Raw genomic sequence first — 18,513 nt, 5'->3', positions numbered from 1 at the left:
GAAGTGTTGAATATTGCAAATTTTTGTCTGGAAACTGCTTGGTTACCTGAAGACTGGAAAGTTGCAAAAATTATGCCAATCCTCAAATATCCGAAAAAAGGCTTTGATTTGGATATTATTCGGCGAATTTCTCTAACTTCAAATCTAGTGAAACTTTTTGAACGCATAGTTCACCTGCGCCTCACAAACCATGTGATGATCCTGAATGCATTTAGTGATGCACAAACTGGGTTTCGTCAAGGGTGCTTGATTTCGACGGCTCATACAGATTTGGAGAGTAAAATTAGGTTAGCAATGAAGAAGAAAGAAGTGTCGGCATTGGTCACATTGGATATCGCCAAAGCATATGACAGTGTAAAATACTCTATAATGCTGAATAAGATAAACGAAATTAGGCCACTTTTTACATTTTTGCATGTCTAAAAGAATTCTTAAGCAATAGGAAATGTTTCTGCACGAGAGGTTCTATAACTTCTGAAACTTATTACCAAACTAGAGGCGTGCTTCAGAGATCGGTGCTATCTCCAATGCTATTTAATATATTAATGAAGGATATTGCTGTTCATCCAAATATTATAAATGTGTACGCATATGCGGATGATACTGCCTTTTTCTCTTCTGCACGAGATGTTCATTCTTTATACCAGCTATTGCAAGCCTACTTGAATGCCCTTGAAGTTTGGCTCGGGAAAGTAGAATTGATTCTTAACGTGAAGAAATAATTCTCAGTTCTCAGTACTCGTTTTCCCACCGGCACACCCTCTTTATATCTCCCTTGCGTATTACGGTTCACAAATCCCACAGGTTGAATCCTGAAAGTACTTGGGTGTATTATACCACTCCCAATTAGACTGGTGGCCTCATATCAAAAGTAATTGCCTGAAAGGTGAGCGAGCCCTTGGTCACCTGATTTGAATTAGCCATAAGAAGTTCGGTATGCGTAGAGATACTCTTTTGTTTCTCTATAAAACTTATTTGAGACCAATTCTGGAGTTCGGCTGTGTTTATTTCTCGGGCAGTCCTAAATACAAACTACGACCTTTGGTGCTACTGGAGAGGCGCGCTTTACGACTATGTTTGGGGTTGCCAAAATCAGTTTCAAATGCAGTGCTCTATTTAGAGGCCCGTGTACGTGACTTGAACTCTCGATTTATGCTGCTCACTGTGCGAACCTTTTTACGAGCACTGGAATCTCTGTCTGGAGTGGCTTCTCTCATTTTTATTACACACCAAGCTCAGTTTCTAGATTATCATTGGCCGCAATATAAGCAACTACAATTTGTATTTACTCAGTCCTTGCTGTCCGAAATTGCAGTTTCGCTTATGTCAGTAAGACGTGTTGGCAATGTTCAAGCTACTTCCGCACTGTGCTTCGACCAGTCGTTGCCATCTAATGCAAAACACTTCCCTACCACTGTAATAAATGGGCACCTTGAAGATTATCTATTACAGTATCCACGACACGTAGCTATTTTCACAGATGCCTCACAACAGAATGAAAAAGCAGCAATAGAAATTTACTCCCAAGCACTTGATTGGAGTTTTTCAGTACGGATCCCTGATTACACACAACATTTACTTCTGGATTACTTGCAATTGGTTTGGCCCTTCAAAACGTTCCCGGTAATGTTACTCACGTAATTATACTCTCTGACTGCCTGTCAGTCTTAGCAGCATTAGAAAGCCCGAAAATGAGTCTTTTCAAACAAACCCTGATGTTTTTCCTTCCGATATATTTACAGGAAGTACGTTTTGAGTGGGTTCCGGGACACTGTGGAATCGCTTCTAATACAATGGCGGATTATTTAGCAAATACAGCTTTCAATGGGCCTGTTGTACTCAATATTATCTTGCTAAATATATCCCGTTTTGAACGGTTTCAAACGTTAAACTCCTTGAGCCATGAGCCACTCCTTGCGACTACGGATTTTAAACATTTAAATTTCCATTGGAATGTCTGTTGTTGTACCTCGAGGCAATGCGAGGTCTCCATGACGCTTATGCGTTGTAGAATTCCTACCCTCAATCTTTATTTATGTCACTCTGGATTCACGCCGTCGAATCTTAGTGCGTCATGTAATGACGTCATGTAATCTACCGGCAATCCTCTCCTGCCGCAAGTATGCTACTCAGAGAAGAAATTAGTTAGAAATACATCTTGCTCGCCTAGAATTGCCATTTACAGTTCCTGTCCTCCTCTCCTTTGGTGCAACCGTCAAAGGGTACGCACTAAAACCGGTGTGTTACTTACTTCATAATTATGATATTGCTACTGGAAGATTTGTGTGTTAGCGCTGATATGTCTGAATTTTACTTTTTTTTCTTTTATTATTATTATTATAATTTTACAATTGTATTCCTTTTTTTATTGCTTTCTATTACTACCGCCTCAAAATTTCAAATTATTTCCTCCTAATTATTAGGTTATCTATCATACAGTCAAATCGACATTATCAATTATATTATGTCACCTACAACGAATTCTGGCCAATCCCCCACTGTGGGCATGTGTCATTATAACGAGGGAGAAGAAGAAAAAGAAGAAGAAGATGATGAACCGTCGATGAGCTATGGTGCGTGGCAGTATGTCAAAGCGCAGCGCAGGCTACATCGCGCCGAATTGGTCGGGAGTAATAAAAATCGGTAACATGGGGCACGGACACGATTTCTTTCAGTGAAGCAGTTTGGGCGTAACGCACACCGCATGCTTTGGCAGAACAAAACTCAGAAAAAAAGAAAGAGTAGAAACGGATGCAGCGAACTCAGCTTGTACGTATATTATTGTTCAGGTGTCTGAAACAAAATATAACCATGCCTACTCACACACCCGCTATCAGGAAATAATTCACAATATAACCTAATAGCTGCCTTAGGAGATACCTGCATCACCCCATAGGGTGCAAATTTCAAAAAATAGCAAATGTTGTGCGATCGCATTGCTTTTCAATTTTTTTGCACTCGCGATATTTTAGCCATCCAATAGATGTTCTTGCTACGAAATCGGAAGCACTGAGATGTTTACTACTATGGTACTTCAATGTCGAAGAATGTGTAAATAAAACTAGGCCACTTACCTTCGCCTGCTGCAGGGAACTTAGGGAGCTTCACTACAAAGCATTTATCAGTAGCTTCCAAAACCTCCCATGTTATCGACCCCGAAGTTGCCTCCCATTGTCCAAGTAATCTCTTACTTGCCTCTAGCATGCCTGCAAAAGTAACACACTCCTTTAAATGGAATAATATTATTATTAATTCAGCCACACTCATAATATAACTAAGGAGATATCAGAACCATATATATCGCAAAAAAAATGACCTTAACTGTATTGATGCTCAAATGGTGATTCTCCACCAAAAGAGTTTTTGTACCTTGATGCGCGTGCGGGATTTCTTCCTTTCTTCTTTTTTTCGTTCTTTAACTTGTAATGTGTAAATTCCCTGTTTCCTGAATAAACATTCAGCTGTGAGTAAGCGATTGTGGGGCCTTTTCTTCCTTGTCTTGTTTCGTGTGCTCTAGTTAATTTCCAAGATAATTGGGTCACAGGAAGGTAAAGGCGCAGTATCTGTGACACTTGTTTCTGTGAACACCTAAATTCCTCCGTGAGGGTCGGGAAGAATGTGGGAGTGAAAGTGGAAAGAGATTAATTGATTGAAAGTCCTTTATTGAATGGGAAGGCTCATGGCCATGGATGGGGGTAAAGGGGAGTAGACCGAATATTCATTGTTTAGGTCGTCACTCAAATCATATTGCTCTAACCAGGCCACTAAGGGAGCCATACTTGGCAAGTATCATCCGTGTGTTAGCATCAGTTTCTAGAAGGGAACGGTAGTTCAGGCGGTAGGGTTTGAACATTTTCTCTTTCTGCTTCCACGCATATGATCATTCCTTCCCTTATGCCGCGGTAAGGTATCCGCAAAGTGTGACAGATACTGCGTCTTCCCTATAAACCAACTTATATTTGCTAAGGTGAGACTCAAAAAGCAGGTGAAATGGAATGAGTTTCAGATATACTTCAATATCCTACATAAAAAAACTCTTATCTCGTCCAGTACATGACAGTAGGCACGCAGCATGGTTTCGACGCTTTAACTTCCTGGGATCGTTTGTTCTCAAACCCAGTCTGCGAAGTTGCCCTAGAATCTCGCTGGTCCACTCTCAGTATACTTGTACTGAACCTGATAAGATACTATTTCGTTATTATCTTGATTGCGTATACTGGGACCTCCTGTCGCAAGAAAAATGTTCTTGAGCTGAAAATGCTTTTGACCTGTGCTGTGGCAGCAGTGGTAAAGCATGAGGTTAGCACTTGTCTATGAGACCTTGCAGTCTAGATGTTCGGCTACCATTGGAAAATTTTGGTAACTACAGTGAAAACCTGCTTATTTGACCCGTGTGACGGCTCACACGTACGCTTCAGATAAAACATATCTACCGCGCTTTTTGTACTATATCACTTCATTTTGTACGCCAGCTTCTGATTAACATGTGCCCACACGCCAAAAACACTCTTGAGTAACGCAATGTTAAGAATACAAACGACTGACACCTTACGGTTCTTTATCTGCATTGTCCGCCATAACCTACAGTCCATTTATTTTAGCAAGGATCGCTGATATTCCTTCAGTTGAACAGTCCGCCGAGGAATGCTTTGGCCGCATACAGTTTTTCGACAGAGCTGGTAACGCGCAGTGTATCAGCACTTCTGTATATTTTTCTTAGCCCTGTGTTTCGAGCAGTTGCCTAATTAAGGTCATGACTTCCAACAATACAGCAGGTGGTCATCTTAGTTTCCTGAAGCTAGTAAACTATTTCTTCCCAGTCACCGACAGCGCACATACCAACAATCCGGACTCGCTAATGCTCTAAATCGTAGAATGGGCCTGCCACGTCTTTCACAAAACGATTTCCTTGTTGGTCGGATGGAATGGAGATCTTTGGACCAATGGCGGCTGCGGCGATTCTCGCTGCTTCTTCGTCGTAATCAGGAAGCGCTGCTGGCACGTTATTATTTGAAACGTTTGCCGTGGAGAAATAGAACAAATATTCATAAATACTTTCAAGGACGTATGTACATGCAAAACGCTCTCTACGTCGGAAAACGAAAATGTTAATCAGCTGTTGCTGTATACCGCGTTAAACATTTTTAACCATCCTACGAATATCGTTTCGGTCCCGTTACATAGGTGGAGCAGTATATAGAAGACAATTCAAAGTTTTGTGTAACTGAAGATTATTCCAGTTAAATGTATCGCAGTACCTGCAAGACAATGAATACGAATGTAATATAGCCATATTAGGAAGAAAACGTGTTTTGGCAGTTGGCATTAGTGTGCCTATTAAAGCGACAAACACATCAGACAGAGAAGATAAGACTAAGTCGAAGGAGAAAAGAGAAAAAAAGGTAAGGAACAAAGAAGTGAAGGTAACAACGCGATTAATGAACACTCGTCATGTCATGACCGGAAGACGATCATTTGTCTCACGCTTGTGCACGCACAACACAGCCGAAAACGGCACCACTGGAAGCCGTGTATTGGCGCGGATTTTACAATAAATGAGGTCGTTCCCATTAGGAATGGTTGGACAAAAAGTATATCACCAATGAATTTCGAGCACTGTAAATGGCTTAAAAGCAGCACGACGTGGCCGAGAAGCAGACTCCTGTACCTACTACGCACTCTACATATTACGTACTATGCAATGTACGTACTTTTCAAGTGAACGCACTTACTGAATTGTCACATTTCTAGTTTGCGAATAGCGAATAATAAAGGAACAAATACTTTCGCGGTATAGTTCGCAGATGTGAAGAGGGTTTTCCAGCCTACCTTTTATTGCCAAATCAGAGAGCGCCGCCGGCATGTCAAAATTACTACTTGAAATAGTCATCGAGAACATGGTTTGTCCATTAGGCCAGCCACACGCTGGTATGGTTTGTTTCCTCCTTGCGTTGGACTGCAGACCAGAAGCCAGTCGAAAATCTTGGGGCATCACTCCGGGCTGTTGATGCCACAGCGCTGCCCCTGATTTCCGCACCCAAAATCGGTCGAGCTGACAATAGTTACATTTCGCTTTACGATACGAAGGAGTCTTTTGAGCAGACCAGTTGACTTTCAGAACTTTTCAAAGGTACCATTGGTAGCTTATTCGGCCTCAGCAAGGTTTGATAATCTCATCTCAGTTGCTCTAATCGAAGATATAATACCTCTCAATAATAGATGGCGAATATCTAGCGATGACGTTTTATTGCGGCATCAGCTATTTTGCCGTACCAAAGACAAGGCTAGAGCGACTGCTTGGCGTTCTCAAGAGCTACCGTAATGAATTTTCCGTGGAGCTCTCTACGGTTCGAATAAGTTTAGAATAACGTGCACTGACATTGCGCAGCACATCCCGGAATCGGCGGCCGCTTTTCGATGCAGTCGAATAGCAAGTCGCTCGTTTGCTGTGCGATGTCAGTGCACGTTAAAAAACCCCAGGTGGTTGAAATTTCCGGAGTCCTCCGCTACGGCATCTCTCATAGCCTGAATCGCTTTGGGACGTTAAATCCCACAAACCAAACCAAACCAAACGAGCGCATTGCGGTTTGAATCCGTCGCAAAGCGACGGTTGTGGCAGAATGGAGACAGAAGAAATAATAATCCAAGTTGTGTGCGACAGGGGCAGTTTTTGCATCTCGAAATGCAGCAGTAATGTAGAAGCTGTGACTTACTTGAATCCATTTTTTGTTTTGCTGTTATTGATCCTTCTGAAAAGAAAAGGAAACCGAAGAAGACTTTCTGCAATGTGTGTATATTACAGGGATAGTTGTATATATAATGCAGAGTATTAACTAACAAATATAATGAGACACAACAAAAAGTAGCAGCTGCTACCTGCTGGTAACAATGGGCTATGACTATACTACTGCATTGACGAATCGCAACAGCAAATGAATTCAGTTTTTTCAGGTTAGACTGTACCGAAAAATACAGCTCTAAAATCAATAGAATAGATATAAATTTCATTGATAGTTTGATTTTTCAGTTAACTACTAGTTTTTAAGTGTTGATTTTTAAGTGACTGCCACTGCCAGCCAGATATATATCCTACTATGAGAAATGTATCTACAAACGTACAGAGAAAGCTAGAAGGAGAGAAGTGCAAAAATACGTTTCACGAGGACTGGTGCTAGAAAGTGGTAACATAAGAAGAGAATTAGCGGAGGAAATAGACTAATGTTGACCCTTGGGCGACTTTAGGAAATAAAAGGGACAGAGTTGAAAGCAACAGTGCTTTTAAAAATGTCCTCATTGAAGCCAGACATGCTCAACTGACAGTTGTTATTATTCATGTAGTATGGTAGTGCAGGACTTCCTCTTGGATGGGAAGTCAGCTGCTTCTGGAAAGAAACATTTGAATGCATGAAAGGCTGTATGACACCACACTCTTCGCAGCCTGAGTAAATAACATTGCTACGAAGATGACGAAGCGGGCAGTGGCACGGGGCGGAGCGCTCTCGCCAGGCCCGCTGGCCATTAAAGCATATTTCATCGTCATGTCATACCGTCGTTCTGTTTCTGTTGTGTCGCCGTGTTTCATCGCTTGTCATGCCACCACGTAACATTTGGTGGAGGTGCGGTTCATCCCCATCCTCGCCTTGCACCGTCGAAGCCAACCGTACGCCGGGTCCATCTGCCGAAAGCCCGTGGAGATCGCCGCCCAGCTCTGCCCCAGACCTCTTTGCTCAGACCCGACCAGCCGCTGTCCCCAGCCTCGTCCCCAGCCCTGACCACAACACACGACGACCAGGACGAGCCCAAATCCGACCCTACCGACCCTACCGACCCCACGACGAAGCGACCTCACGACCACTCGAGTGAAGACAGCACCCCCGCCCAAGTCGCTCGGCGTGACCATGAGCCTTGGCCTTCGGCAAACGGTGAAGATTAGACTTGATGCTCCGGTGCAAGCATTCCTCCGATCTTCGCATTCATTGTGGTGTCAAGCGTTTCATGTCTCAATCCTGTGTCTGTGTTCATTGTCACGTCATGCATTGCATTTCTAGCAATCGGTCGGGACGATCGCTCGGTGGCCTCGGGTAATGCTACGAAGATGACGAAGCGGGCAGCGGCGCGGGGCGGAGCGCACACGCCAGGCCCGCTGGCCATTAAAGCATGGTTCATCGTCATGTCATCACGTCGTTCTGTTTCTGTTGTGTCGCCGTGTTTCATCGCTTGTCATGCCACCACGTAACAATATTGTGACCCCTAGAGAAAGAGATTAAGCAAATGACAGGGTGTCAATATTTGGTAAATAATAGAATGTGGAAATGCCAGTCCGGTTCACTGAGCCCCTTAGATAGACCGCTACTTCTAAACCATGTAAAGCCGTGCTAGCAGCAGGGATAAAAGACACATCATCATCATTATCATCATCAACCGGTTTATACCTACGGCATGGCGAAGGTCTGTCCCATTTTCTTCGAATTCATCCGGTTTTTTGCTAGCTGCATCGATCTGACGCCTGCGAATTTTTTATCTCATGCACCCACCTAATTTTCTGCCGCCCCTGCTACGTTTACCTTCCTCTGGAATCCAATTAGTTTCTCTAAGAGACTATCTGTTATCCTCTCTACAAACTACATGTCCTGCCGATGCACATTTCTTCTTAAGTTTGTAGGGCCCGTGGCGCGCCGCGCATTCGAAACCCGCGCCACTTCCCAATGCTCCCTGCGAGCTGCCTGTTTCCCTCTGCCCGCTCGTTCGGGGATAACCGGTCCCGAGCGAGGGGGCTATAAAGGTAGGCACGCGCCGCCATCTCGCCTCTCTTCGTTCCTGCTTCGCTCCTGGCGCTACTCTACGGAAGACGACCCCGCACCGCCTTGGACGACCCCCTGTGAGATTAAAGATGTTTGTTACACGGCCCGCTGTGTATTTGTCGTGTGCATCCCTCGGGCAGAGGAATCGCCCACAACTGGCGCCCAACGTGGGGCTGAATTAGCACCCATGTGGACGATTTCTCTGCCGACGTGGCAGCGCACGGCAACACGACGGGCCGGTCCTTTGTATGATAGGCGCGACGCCATTTTGAGTTTAGGGCTAGCGTGTATGCATATGAGGCAGAGTGTAGTAGAGTAGTGTTTGTAGAGTGTTTTAATTTTGTTCTGGGTTATGTATGTGTTTTTAGTGTCGGGCGGCTCGTGTTTTATTTTTTTTTGCATATGTTAGTTTTATGAAGGGTTGTCGCCGCGATTAGCCTTTGTGCCTAGCCTCTTGATGCGGGCTAGGTGGTAGTCGTGCGCGTGCAGTTGTTCTGCGGCTCCCGGCCGGGCTCAGTTGTTGAGTGCAATGCCTCAGAGAAAAGACGTGCCAGATAGGGCCGCCGCTTCGGACGCCAGTGCGTCCGGAAGTGAGGTAAGGGACGCGGTAGAGTATGCGCAGGTTACCGATGCGGCCGCCCTGATGAGACAGATGAACGAAATATTGTCTGTGTTCACCCCTCAGCTCGGTTCGGTGGCTAGCGTCAACCAAGCCGCAGCTGCGGCGACAGTCTCGCGTCCGCGGATAAATGTAGAGGTTCCCTCCTTTTCCGGCTATACGGACGTGAAGTCAGTCCTCGAGTTCTTGCAAGAACTCGAGGGTTATCAGACTGCCCTTGGTTCCCCAGACAACGTGGTGCTAGCGCAGGTAATTCCCGTAGCACTTGTTGAGAGCGCGGCGCGATGGAGACGCTGCCAACCGGCCTTCCAGTCGATGGCAGACTTCACAGATCGCTTCCGCGCCGAGTTCTTGCCGCCCGATTACGAGCGCCGGATGCTTGAGGAGCTAGCGTTGCGCACACAGCACCTAGAGGAGAGCCTCTCGAGTATGTGCGCGCAATGAAGGAGCTCTACAAGAGGGCAGATCCCATGGCAACCGATCTTGAACAGGTCGCGCGCATGATCAGGCTATGCCATCCGCGCATCAAGCCGTATTTGCGGGGACGTGGTTTTGCAAACCTCGAGGCCCTAGCACAGGAAGCGAAGGTAGTGCAGGCGGATTTACTCGCTGAATTGCGCTACCAGCCACCCCCCAGGCCAGCCGAATCGCTAGAGCCGCGATGCGCCTGGGCCGGAGGCCAAGACTCCGCGCCACGCACCAGTGGCGCAGACGTAATGAGGGTAGGGCAGGAAAAGCCAGCGGAAGGCTCCGCGATTCCTCGCGCTCTTGACCCGTACGCGTTCGAGCAGCGGCGTCGAGCTGGGCTCGCCAGCGACGACCGCATAGGCGCGGAGAGAGGGGACAGACGTCCCCAAGCGCTTCGTGGAACGCGGCATTCCCCGACCGCGCGGCAGGTGAACGATCGGCTTTGCTGGAATTGTAACCAGCCGGGCCACGTGGCACGGGAGTATCAAGCAAGGCGCATGCAGGGAAACTCGGACCGCCGGCGGCGATAATTGGTAACACCAGCCTGTTGCCGTCGACGGGAGAATTTCGTGGAAGCCACAGCGGAAAATGGGAAATGTACTCCCACGCCGCGTCACCGGGCGACCGCACCGGCGGCGCAGAGGCTTTTGTCCCCCTCGCCTGTAGATCGCAATGAATGTTGTCGCGCTCGAGCCCTTTTATGCTAGTGCGGTTAGCTGGTCAAAGCTACTCGGCACTCGTTGACACGGGCTCAACTCTGTCACTGGTCGGTGATGATGTGTTCGAGGCCTGCCGTATACGTAACATCCGTGTCAGGCCAGCCGAAGCCCCTTTGAGCTTAGCAGCAGGGACGGCAAAAGCGGAGGGAGTGGTACGTCTGGTCCTGCGTTTTGACGGCAGGAAGCGGAGGCATCGCTTCATCTATCTGCCCGGCTTAGCCATACCAGTTATTCTGGGAAGAAATTTTCTTTCGAGTGAAGGCATTGTGCTTGACATGGGGGAGAACGGCTATCGCTACAGCCCCTTCACCCCCCTCATTCCCTTTGTTAGCGCACCCAAACAGGAAATCGTCGCCCAGCGGGCGAGCGCCCACACTTGTGTGGCAGACGGCTCCCGCGTGACACTGAATGGTAGCCCATTAGAAGCAATTATCGCGTCCTTCTCAGGAACCGGTAGACAGCGCCGAAGGCTCGTAGAAACTTTACTCTCGTTTTCGGATTGCTTCACAGAGAAACCAAGCAGAACCGACTTGCTTAAGCACGGGATCGAAACGGGTGACGCGCGCCCTTTCAAATGTAACCCGCGGCCATTAGGCGCGCATAAGAGACAGCTTCTCGACAGCGCCCTTGACGAGATGATTGATACTGGCGCAGTGAGACCCTCACAAAGTCCCTGGGCGTCCCCAGTGGTTTTAGCGCCAAAGAAAGATGGTTCGGTCAGGCTGTGTGTTGATTATCGAAAGCTCAACTCACTGGCGCCAACGGTTGCGTACCCTTTCCAGTCGATCGAGGCTGTGACGTACGCGTTAGGGAACGCAAGGTTCTTCACAGTCCTGGATGCAAGCAGAGGATATCTGCAGATTGAGGTGGCGGAAGGTGACATTCAGAAAACCGCATTCACCTGTCACCGCGGGCTCTTCGAATTTACTCGACTCCCGTTTGGTTTGTCTAATGCACCGAGCACGTTCATGCGATTGATGGACATAGTGCTGGGCGATGCAAGGTTCAACAACGCGATGGCGTACCTCGACGACGTCGTGATATTCTCACAGTCGTTCGAAGAGCATCTCATTCACCTGAATTCCGTTCTTGAAAGAACGAGACGTGCGGGTATAACGATGAACCCAAAGAAAGAGTTGGCATCAAAGAGAGTGAACCTCTTGGGATTTGTGGTTGATGATGGCACTTTGAGACCGAGCGATGACAAACTGCAGGCAATTCTGAACTACCCCTGCCCGACAGACGTGAAAAGCTTGCAGAGGTTTTTGGGAATGGTTGCCTTCTACAGACAATTCATCCCTAGTTGTTCAGAGCTCGCTAGGCCGTTGAACCAGCTGTTGCGGAAAGGCTCGAAGTTGTCTGGGGAAAGGAACAGAGTGACGCTTTTGTTGCCTTGGCTCGCGCGATAGCGAACACCGCTAGTTTGCGCCTCCCTGACCTGAACAAGCCGTTTGTCTTGCAGACAGATGCTAGTGATGCCGGTGTAGGAGCGGTTTTGTTGCAGGAACACGAGGGCAAGCTGCGCCCTGTCGCGTTCGCTAGCCGCACGCTCGCATCGGCGGAGCGGAATTACTCCGTGACCGAAAAGGAATGCCTGGCGATAATGTTCGCATTGTCAAAGTTCGACATGTACCTTGACGGAGCGGTTTTCACCGTGCAGACAGATCACAAGGCACTTTCGTGGTTAAAGAGGCTGAAGAACCCCGCAGGAAGACTAGCGAGATGGGCGCTGACATTGCAACGTTACGCGTACGCCATTGAGTAACGCCGTGGCAGCATGAATAAGGTGGCCGATGCTTTATCGCGCGCACCGTTGAAGGCTGGCAGAAGCGCAGAAGAGGCGCAGACCAGCATTGCTGAAAGCGGCGTGGCCGCTAGTGGAGAGGAGGAGAGGGCGGACGCGAGAGTCGCGCCCTGCGTAGCTAAAGAGAGAAAGGAGGCGGACAGAGGCGCCGCGCTGTGCTGCGAGAGAGAGAAGGCGCAGCAGCTGGTGGCGGCGACTACTCGCCTGCCAAGAAGCGAAGCAGAGAGAAATCTGTCTTGGGGAGTAGCGGTCAGTAGGGAAGAGCTAATTGAGGCCCAGAAAGCAGACGGCCTATGCCAGCGGGTGCTGACAGAGCTTGCGACTAGTGCAGCTTGCACCGGGAACGCTGAGGGCAAGTACGACGCGCATCTGCTGGGTGATGATGGCTTACTGCTCCGCTACATCCCCCAACTTGACCAGGAAGAGGCGATTGCATCCCCTTTCCGAGTCGTGGTCCCGAGGAAGTTGCGGAAACGATTCCTCCAGTACTTCCATGACTCAGCGCTTGCAGGCCATGGCAGCGGCAGTAAGACCTACGAAAAGTTATGCCGTGTGGCGACCTGGCCAGGTATGAGAAAGGATGTGCTGGGCTACGCCCGTACATGTCCTGTTTGCCAGGTAGGCAAGCCTCGGGCGGGGAAACCCGCTGGCATGATGAAGCCGGTAGTTAGCAACTATCCGTGGCAAGTGGTCGCGTGCGATATCATGGGACCCCTCCCTTGCTCCGCGCGCGGACACCAATATACTCTGGTAATAACGGACCACTATTCCAAGTGGGTTGAGGTTTTCCCCCTTAGGAAGCTTGTGTCAGAACGGATTTGGGAGAAACTGTTGGAGACATTCACTCGTTTCGGTTTCCCTTCCGACCTGATTACAGACAATGCTTCGTATTTCACAAGCAAAGTCTTTGTTGATTCCTGTCGGGCGCTTCAAATCCACCACAGGAAAACGAGTCCCTACCACGCTCAGAGCAACATAACCGAGAGAGTGAATCGGAATGTTAAGAGTGTGCTGGTCGCGACGACCGAGCAGCCCAGCGATTGGGACGCACGGCTGTCCAAACTGGCTTTCGGCACTAGAACAACCGTGAACAGGTGGGTGGGTATGACACCTGCTTACTTGAATTTCGGGAAAGAGATCGCTTTTCCGCTAGAGAACGCCCTACTTGACGCGGCGGCGCCCCTTGCGCTTACGCAGTACGCGGCAAAGCTCCGCGAGCGCCTTGAGGCAGCGCAGCGTGCGGCTCGTGAAAACCTCGATGTCGCGCGCATGGAGCAAGCGGATCAGTACAACAAAGGTCGTCGTCACGTCGTTTTCAACACGGGCGACTTGGTACTGAAAAGAACGCACCCGCTTAGTAACGCAGCGCGTGGTTTCGCCGCGTCGCTAGCGCACAAGTGGGCTCGACCGTTCGAAGTTACGGCACGGACTACGCCACTCACCTACCAGCTGCGGTTGTTGGCGAGCGGTGAAACCGCTGGTCCGGTGCACGTCGCAGACCTGAAACCTTACCACCTTCGCAGGGACGATAACTGCAAAGCGGGGGAAGCTCAAAGCGATGCAGCGATCTCCCCCAAAGTAAGGCGTATAGGTAACAACCCGGTTCGCAACCGACGCTACAACGTAAGGCCAAGGTTGTGCACTACTTTGTCTAACGTCTTTGCTTCTTTCAGAATGCATTCTGATAAGATTTTGCAGCAGCCAGATGAACCACCGTCACTGGGGCGGGAAACTGCACCCAGCGCATGGTTCAAGCAGGGGCCACTTAAACAGGGGTACCCCCTAGTTTGTCGTGACTTGTGGCCCATCATTGTGACCAGCGCGGCCATGTTGGCCGTCTTCAATGAGTCTGGATTGGAGCCCGCTGCCCAGGCCTGAAGTACGGGCCTCAGGAAGCCAGGTGTGCCCGGGGCGGAAACGCCTGCTGCAAAGGGGTCCCAGTGCATCCAGCACGGCGCCACGGAAAGGAGTCAGCGATGTAGAGTAGCAGCTCAGGGCCGCTGCCAGGCGTATCCCTGGCCGAGCCCAGCTGCGCTGTGACCCCGAGGATGTGGCCGCTGCCAGATAGGGACCAGCCGGAACAGTCCCGCCATGCCTGCTGCTTCTCCCGTTCCACGGACCAGCTGAGATGGCATCCCGCCAGAGCCAGGCGACAAGCCTTTACGCCGACGCGGGCTCGAACATGGACATGGACCGGCTGTTGGCGGAGCCCGGGTCGGACGCTGAGGGGGGGGAGACGTAGGGCCCGTGGTGCGCCGCGCATTCGAAGGCCGCGCCACTTCCCAATGCTCCCTGCGCGCTGCCTGTTTCCCTCTCCCCGCTCGTTCGGGGATAACTGGTCCCGAGCGAGGGGGCTATAAAGGTAGGCACGCGCCGCCGTCTCGCCCCTCTTCGTTACTGCTTCGCTCCTGGCGCTACTCCACGGAAGACGACCCGCAGGCTGCAGCCCCCCGGACGACGACCCCGCACCGCCTTGGACGACCCCCTGTGAGGTTAAAGATGTTTGGTGCACTGCCCGCTGTGTATTTGTCGTGCGCATCCCTCGGGCAGAGGAATCGCCCACAAGTTTGACTAGAATATGAGTAACTTCAGTTATTTTTCTTGCCCACTCTGCACGCTTCATATCTCTTAACGTTATACAGCTAACATATTTCGTTCCATGGCCCTCTGCGTTGTCCACAACTTAAGTAGTAGCCTTTTCGTTAACTTCCATGTTTCAGCCCCAAAGATCAGTACCGGTAATATAAAAATGTTATACACTTTCCTCTTGAGTGATACGGGTAAGGGGCTTGTCAATGTTTGAGCACCTTCCAAATGCGCTCCATCACAATGTTATTCTACTAGTAATTTCCCCTTCGTGGTCCGGATCTGCGGTCACTACCTGTCCCAAGTAGACACATTCGCCTACCACTTCCAATACTTCGCTAACTAATTTAGCTGCTCCTCATTTCCCATCTTGCAGTACTTTCACATTTCAGCATTACCTAAGTCTTCTGCATAATAATATTTAAGGTTACCTTGCTTAATCTCCTATCTAGACCATTTGTTATTATCTCACTCGGTCCCCAGAGTTACTTTACAAAGTATTGTCATCAGCGAGTCGCAGATTACAGAAATATTCTCAATTGACCCTGATGTCTAACTGCTCCCATTTCATGATTTTGAATGCACTCTCCAAGCAAGCTAGAAATAGCACTGCCGAGATCGTGTCTCCTTGCCTACCACCTTTCTTAATTAAAATTTTATCATTTCCTTTATGCAGAACTATGGTTGCTACGCAGCCACTATAGACATCTTCCTGTACTTTCACGTATGGCTCACCGACACCCTGATCTCGCAATGTCTGCATGACCGCTGAGGTTTCGACCAAATGTATAGGGGCGGTTATAATCTGAGCACTTTTTTATCACCTGATTTATGTTGGGGATAGGATCGATGTTAGAGTAACCTTTCAGAAATCCTGCTTGTTCATTTGATTGAATAAAGCCTGAGGTTGTCCTTATCCTATTTGCGATTACCTTGGTAAATACCTTATATTGTACGGATAGTAGGGTGATTTGTCAGTAATGTTTTAAGTCCTTAGCATCTCCTCTCTTATGAATTAAGATAGTGTTCGCGTTCTGAATTATTCCGGTACTTTCGATGCCATCCGGCATTGCGTTCTAGTACAATATCCCCTCCATCCTGCAACAAATCTGTTTTTACTTGATCCTATACCCAGCTGCTTTCCCCTTTATCATAGCTTCTAAGGCTTCCTTAACCTCGTTCTTTGTTACTGGCGGAAAGTCTGATTGCTTTTCATTACTGCCAATTTCATTCTTTTCTTGACTACTATGGCTACTGTAGAGGTCCGTATGGAACTGAGTTACTTTATCTTCTACATATTAGTAATGACATTGCCCGCCTTGTCCCTCAGTACATACATCTGATTTTTGCCTGTGCCCAATGCTACGACCATTCTCTACAGCCTGGTCAATTTTCCCCAGGTTATACTGTTTTATGTTGTCCACCTTGCGCCTATAGATTTGCTTTAATATCTCTGACAGTTCTATTCGGTCTGTTGGGTTTGAGGCTTTCATACTTTGGAATTTCTTAATCAAATCTTTCATCTCTTTGGACAGTTTGCCGATATACTCTAATAATTCTATCACCTACTTAGATCGCTAACACTCAGTAATCATGCCTCTGTAATTAATTTCAGTTGCTTCCAGGATAAGGTTGGCTTTCTTGGTTAGCACTGAGCATCTCTTCTGCCGCGAGAGCCTGAATTATACTTTTTCCCTTACCGACAATTAGTTGATTGATTTCCTCACTAATCTATTCCGCTCTCTCTTCAAATACAGATTGATTAGAGACCTTACTATTATGTGGTCACTGCATCGCACCTTTACAATTACCTCTATGTCCTACATAATGCCGGGGTTAGAACCAGCATGAAATCAATTTCATTTTTAGTCTCCCCGTTAGGGCTTTTATATGTCTACTTCCAGTTCTTCCGTTTACTGAAGAGATATTCATGATTCGTAAGTTATTGCGTTAAGCAAGCTCAACTAAAAACTCCCCCCTGCTATTTCTTAATCCAGTGCAATAGTTGCCCACTGTGCGGTCTCCAGCTCGCTGTCTACGTACCTTGGCATTGAAGTCGCCCATCAGTACAGTATAATTCGTTTTTACTTTCCCCATTCCCGATTCTACATCCTCATAGAAGCTCTCTACTGTCTGATCATCATGACTACATGTAGGGGCGTAAGCTTATACAACCATCACCTCATATCGATTATTTAGCATAATTATGATGCCGGCTTTCCTCTCATTCTTGCTCTAAAATTCATCTGTATTTCTATCCACATACTTATTGATACGAAAACCTACTCCTAGCTCTTCTCTCTCCGGCAAACCTCTATAAACGTACATGCTCACCTTTTAGTGCAGTAGATGCCTCATTTGGCCTCCTCACCATACTAAGGTCTATGATATCCCATTACATACCCTCTAGTTCCCATAACAGCACTGCTAAAGGAGCCTCCCTAGCTAGGGTTATAGTTTAGTCTCCCTAGTTAAGGTTATAGCATTAAAAGTTTCGAGGGGCAGTTTCCAATGCTGGCTTGTCCTCGGTACCAAACATTCTTAGCACTCCCCGCTGAGTCACATGTCTGACCCAGTCACATGTCTGAAGGTAGCGAACTCCTGCTGTGGTGAGGGAGTGCGTTGCCAAATGTGTTCAACGGCACGCAACACAAACCTGTTTTTATGCAATTCCATCAACACGCGGTATTTTTTTAATCCTGTGAAAAATTGCACGGCACCGGGATTTGAACCACGGTCCTCTTGATTGCGAGGCGGATGCTCGAACTCTATGCCATCGCTGCAATCCCCCCCCCCCCCCCCCAAAAAAAAAAAAAAAAAATTCAGAGACACTGTGAGGTTGCTAATATTATGTATAGCAAAGCGTGATCGATATGAAAGGGTTTCGTCTTGTCTCATACCACGTTATCTGCGCGATGGAAGTGAAAGGGTGAGAGAACATTGGATGAAAGGTTTCAGAGGAAATCAGAATGACCACTAAGGGTATCGCGCAGTCAGGAGGACCCCGGTACGCATCCGCGTTCTGTTCTTATTTAGGTTACTAACGTGTGCGCAAATTTTAAGGCGACAGCGTTAAGGGGCTCACTAAAAAATCCTGGCGTCGGCATTAGGCGCAAGAAATAAAGTGCTATGCTTTTCCAGGTAGTTGTTAGCAGTGTAAATGGTCTGGTATTGCTTGGTCGGGAGATTGTGACATGTCACGAGGCTACAGGACTCGGACGAGATGGTATGCGCTGCAAATGTTGGCTTCTCGTTTGAGATGGGAGGCTCAGTGGAACCAAACTTTCCAGGACCCTTGCATATACAATTAGACACGTTGTTCGTTGGCCACGTAGTCACATACATATGCCTTGGTTAAGGTGATGAGTGATATTCATGCCGGATGGTCTTTCACATAATATATTATCATAACACAATGTTAATCAGTATGTATGGATAGTGGACTCGCAATCAACATTTTTGGAGACACTTAAGCTGTACATTCAGAGTACAGCTCAACACAGTTAACTGCTTCCG

The 18,513-nt window shown here is 47.9% G+C and overlaps 1 protein-coding gene across 2 annotated transcripts in view; it reads right to left on the bottom strand.

Moving 5' to 3' along the window:
- LOC146191549 (uncharacterized) overlaps positions 1–18,513 on the bottom strand; it is a 102,822-nt gene that overhangs the window by 9,737 nt on the left and 74,572 nt on the right. For both annotated transcript variants that reach the window (XM_084599971.1, XM_084599970.1), the window contains exons 7-8: positions 6,714–6,749; positions 3,075–3,206 (exon numbers count right to left, since the gene is read on the bottom strand). In XM_084599971.1, coding sequence (XP_084456097.1) covers positions 3,075–3,206; positions 6,714–6,749 — 168 coding nt within the window. The remainder of the gene's footprint in view (positions 1–3,074; positions 3,207–6,713; positions 6,750–18,513) is intronic.

The sequence above is a fragment of the Amblyomma maculatum genome, chromosome 4 (assembly GCF_055883805.1).
Source record: "Amblyomma maculatum isolate TAMU_Amacu chromosome 4, ASM5588380v1, whole genome shotgun sequence".
Lineage (NCBI taxonomy): Eukaryota > Metazoa > Arthropoda > Arachnida > Ixodida > Ixodidae > Amblyomma > Amblyomma maculatum.
Note: the sequence above shows the minus strand (reverse complement) of the source record. Positions and strands in the feature narration are given on the sequence as shown.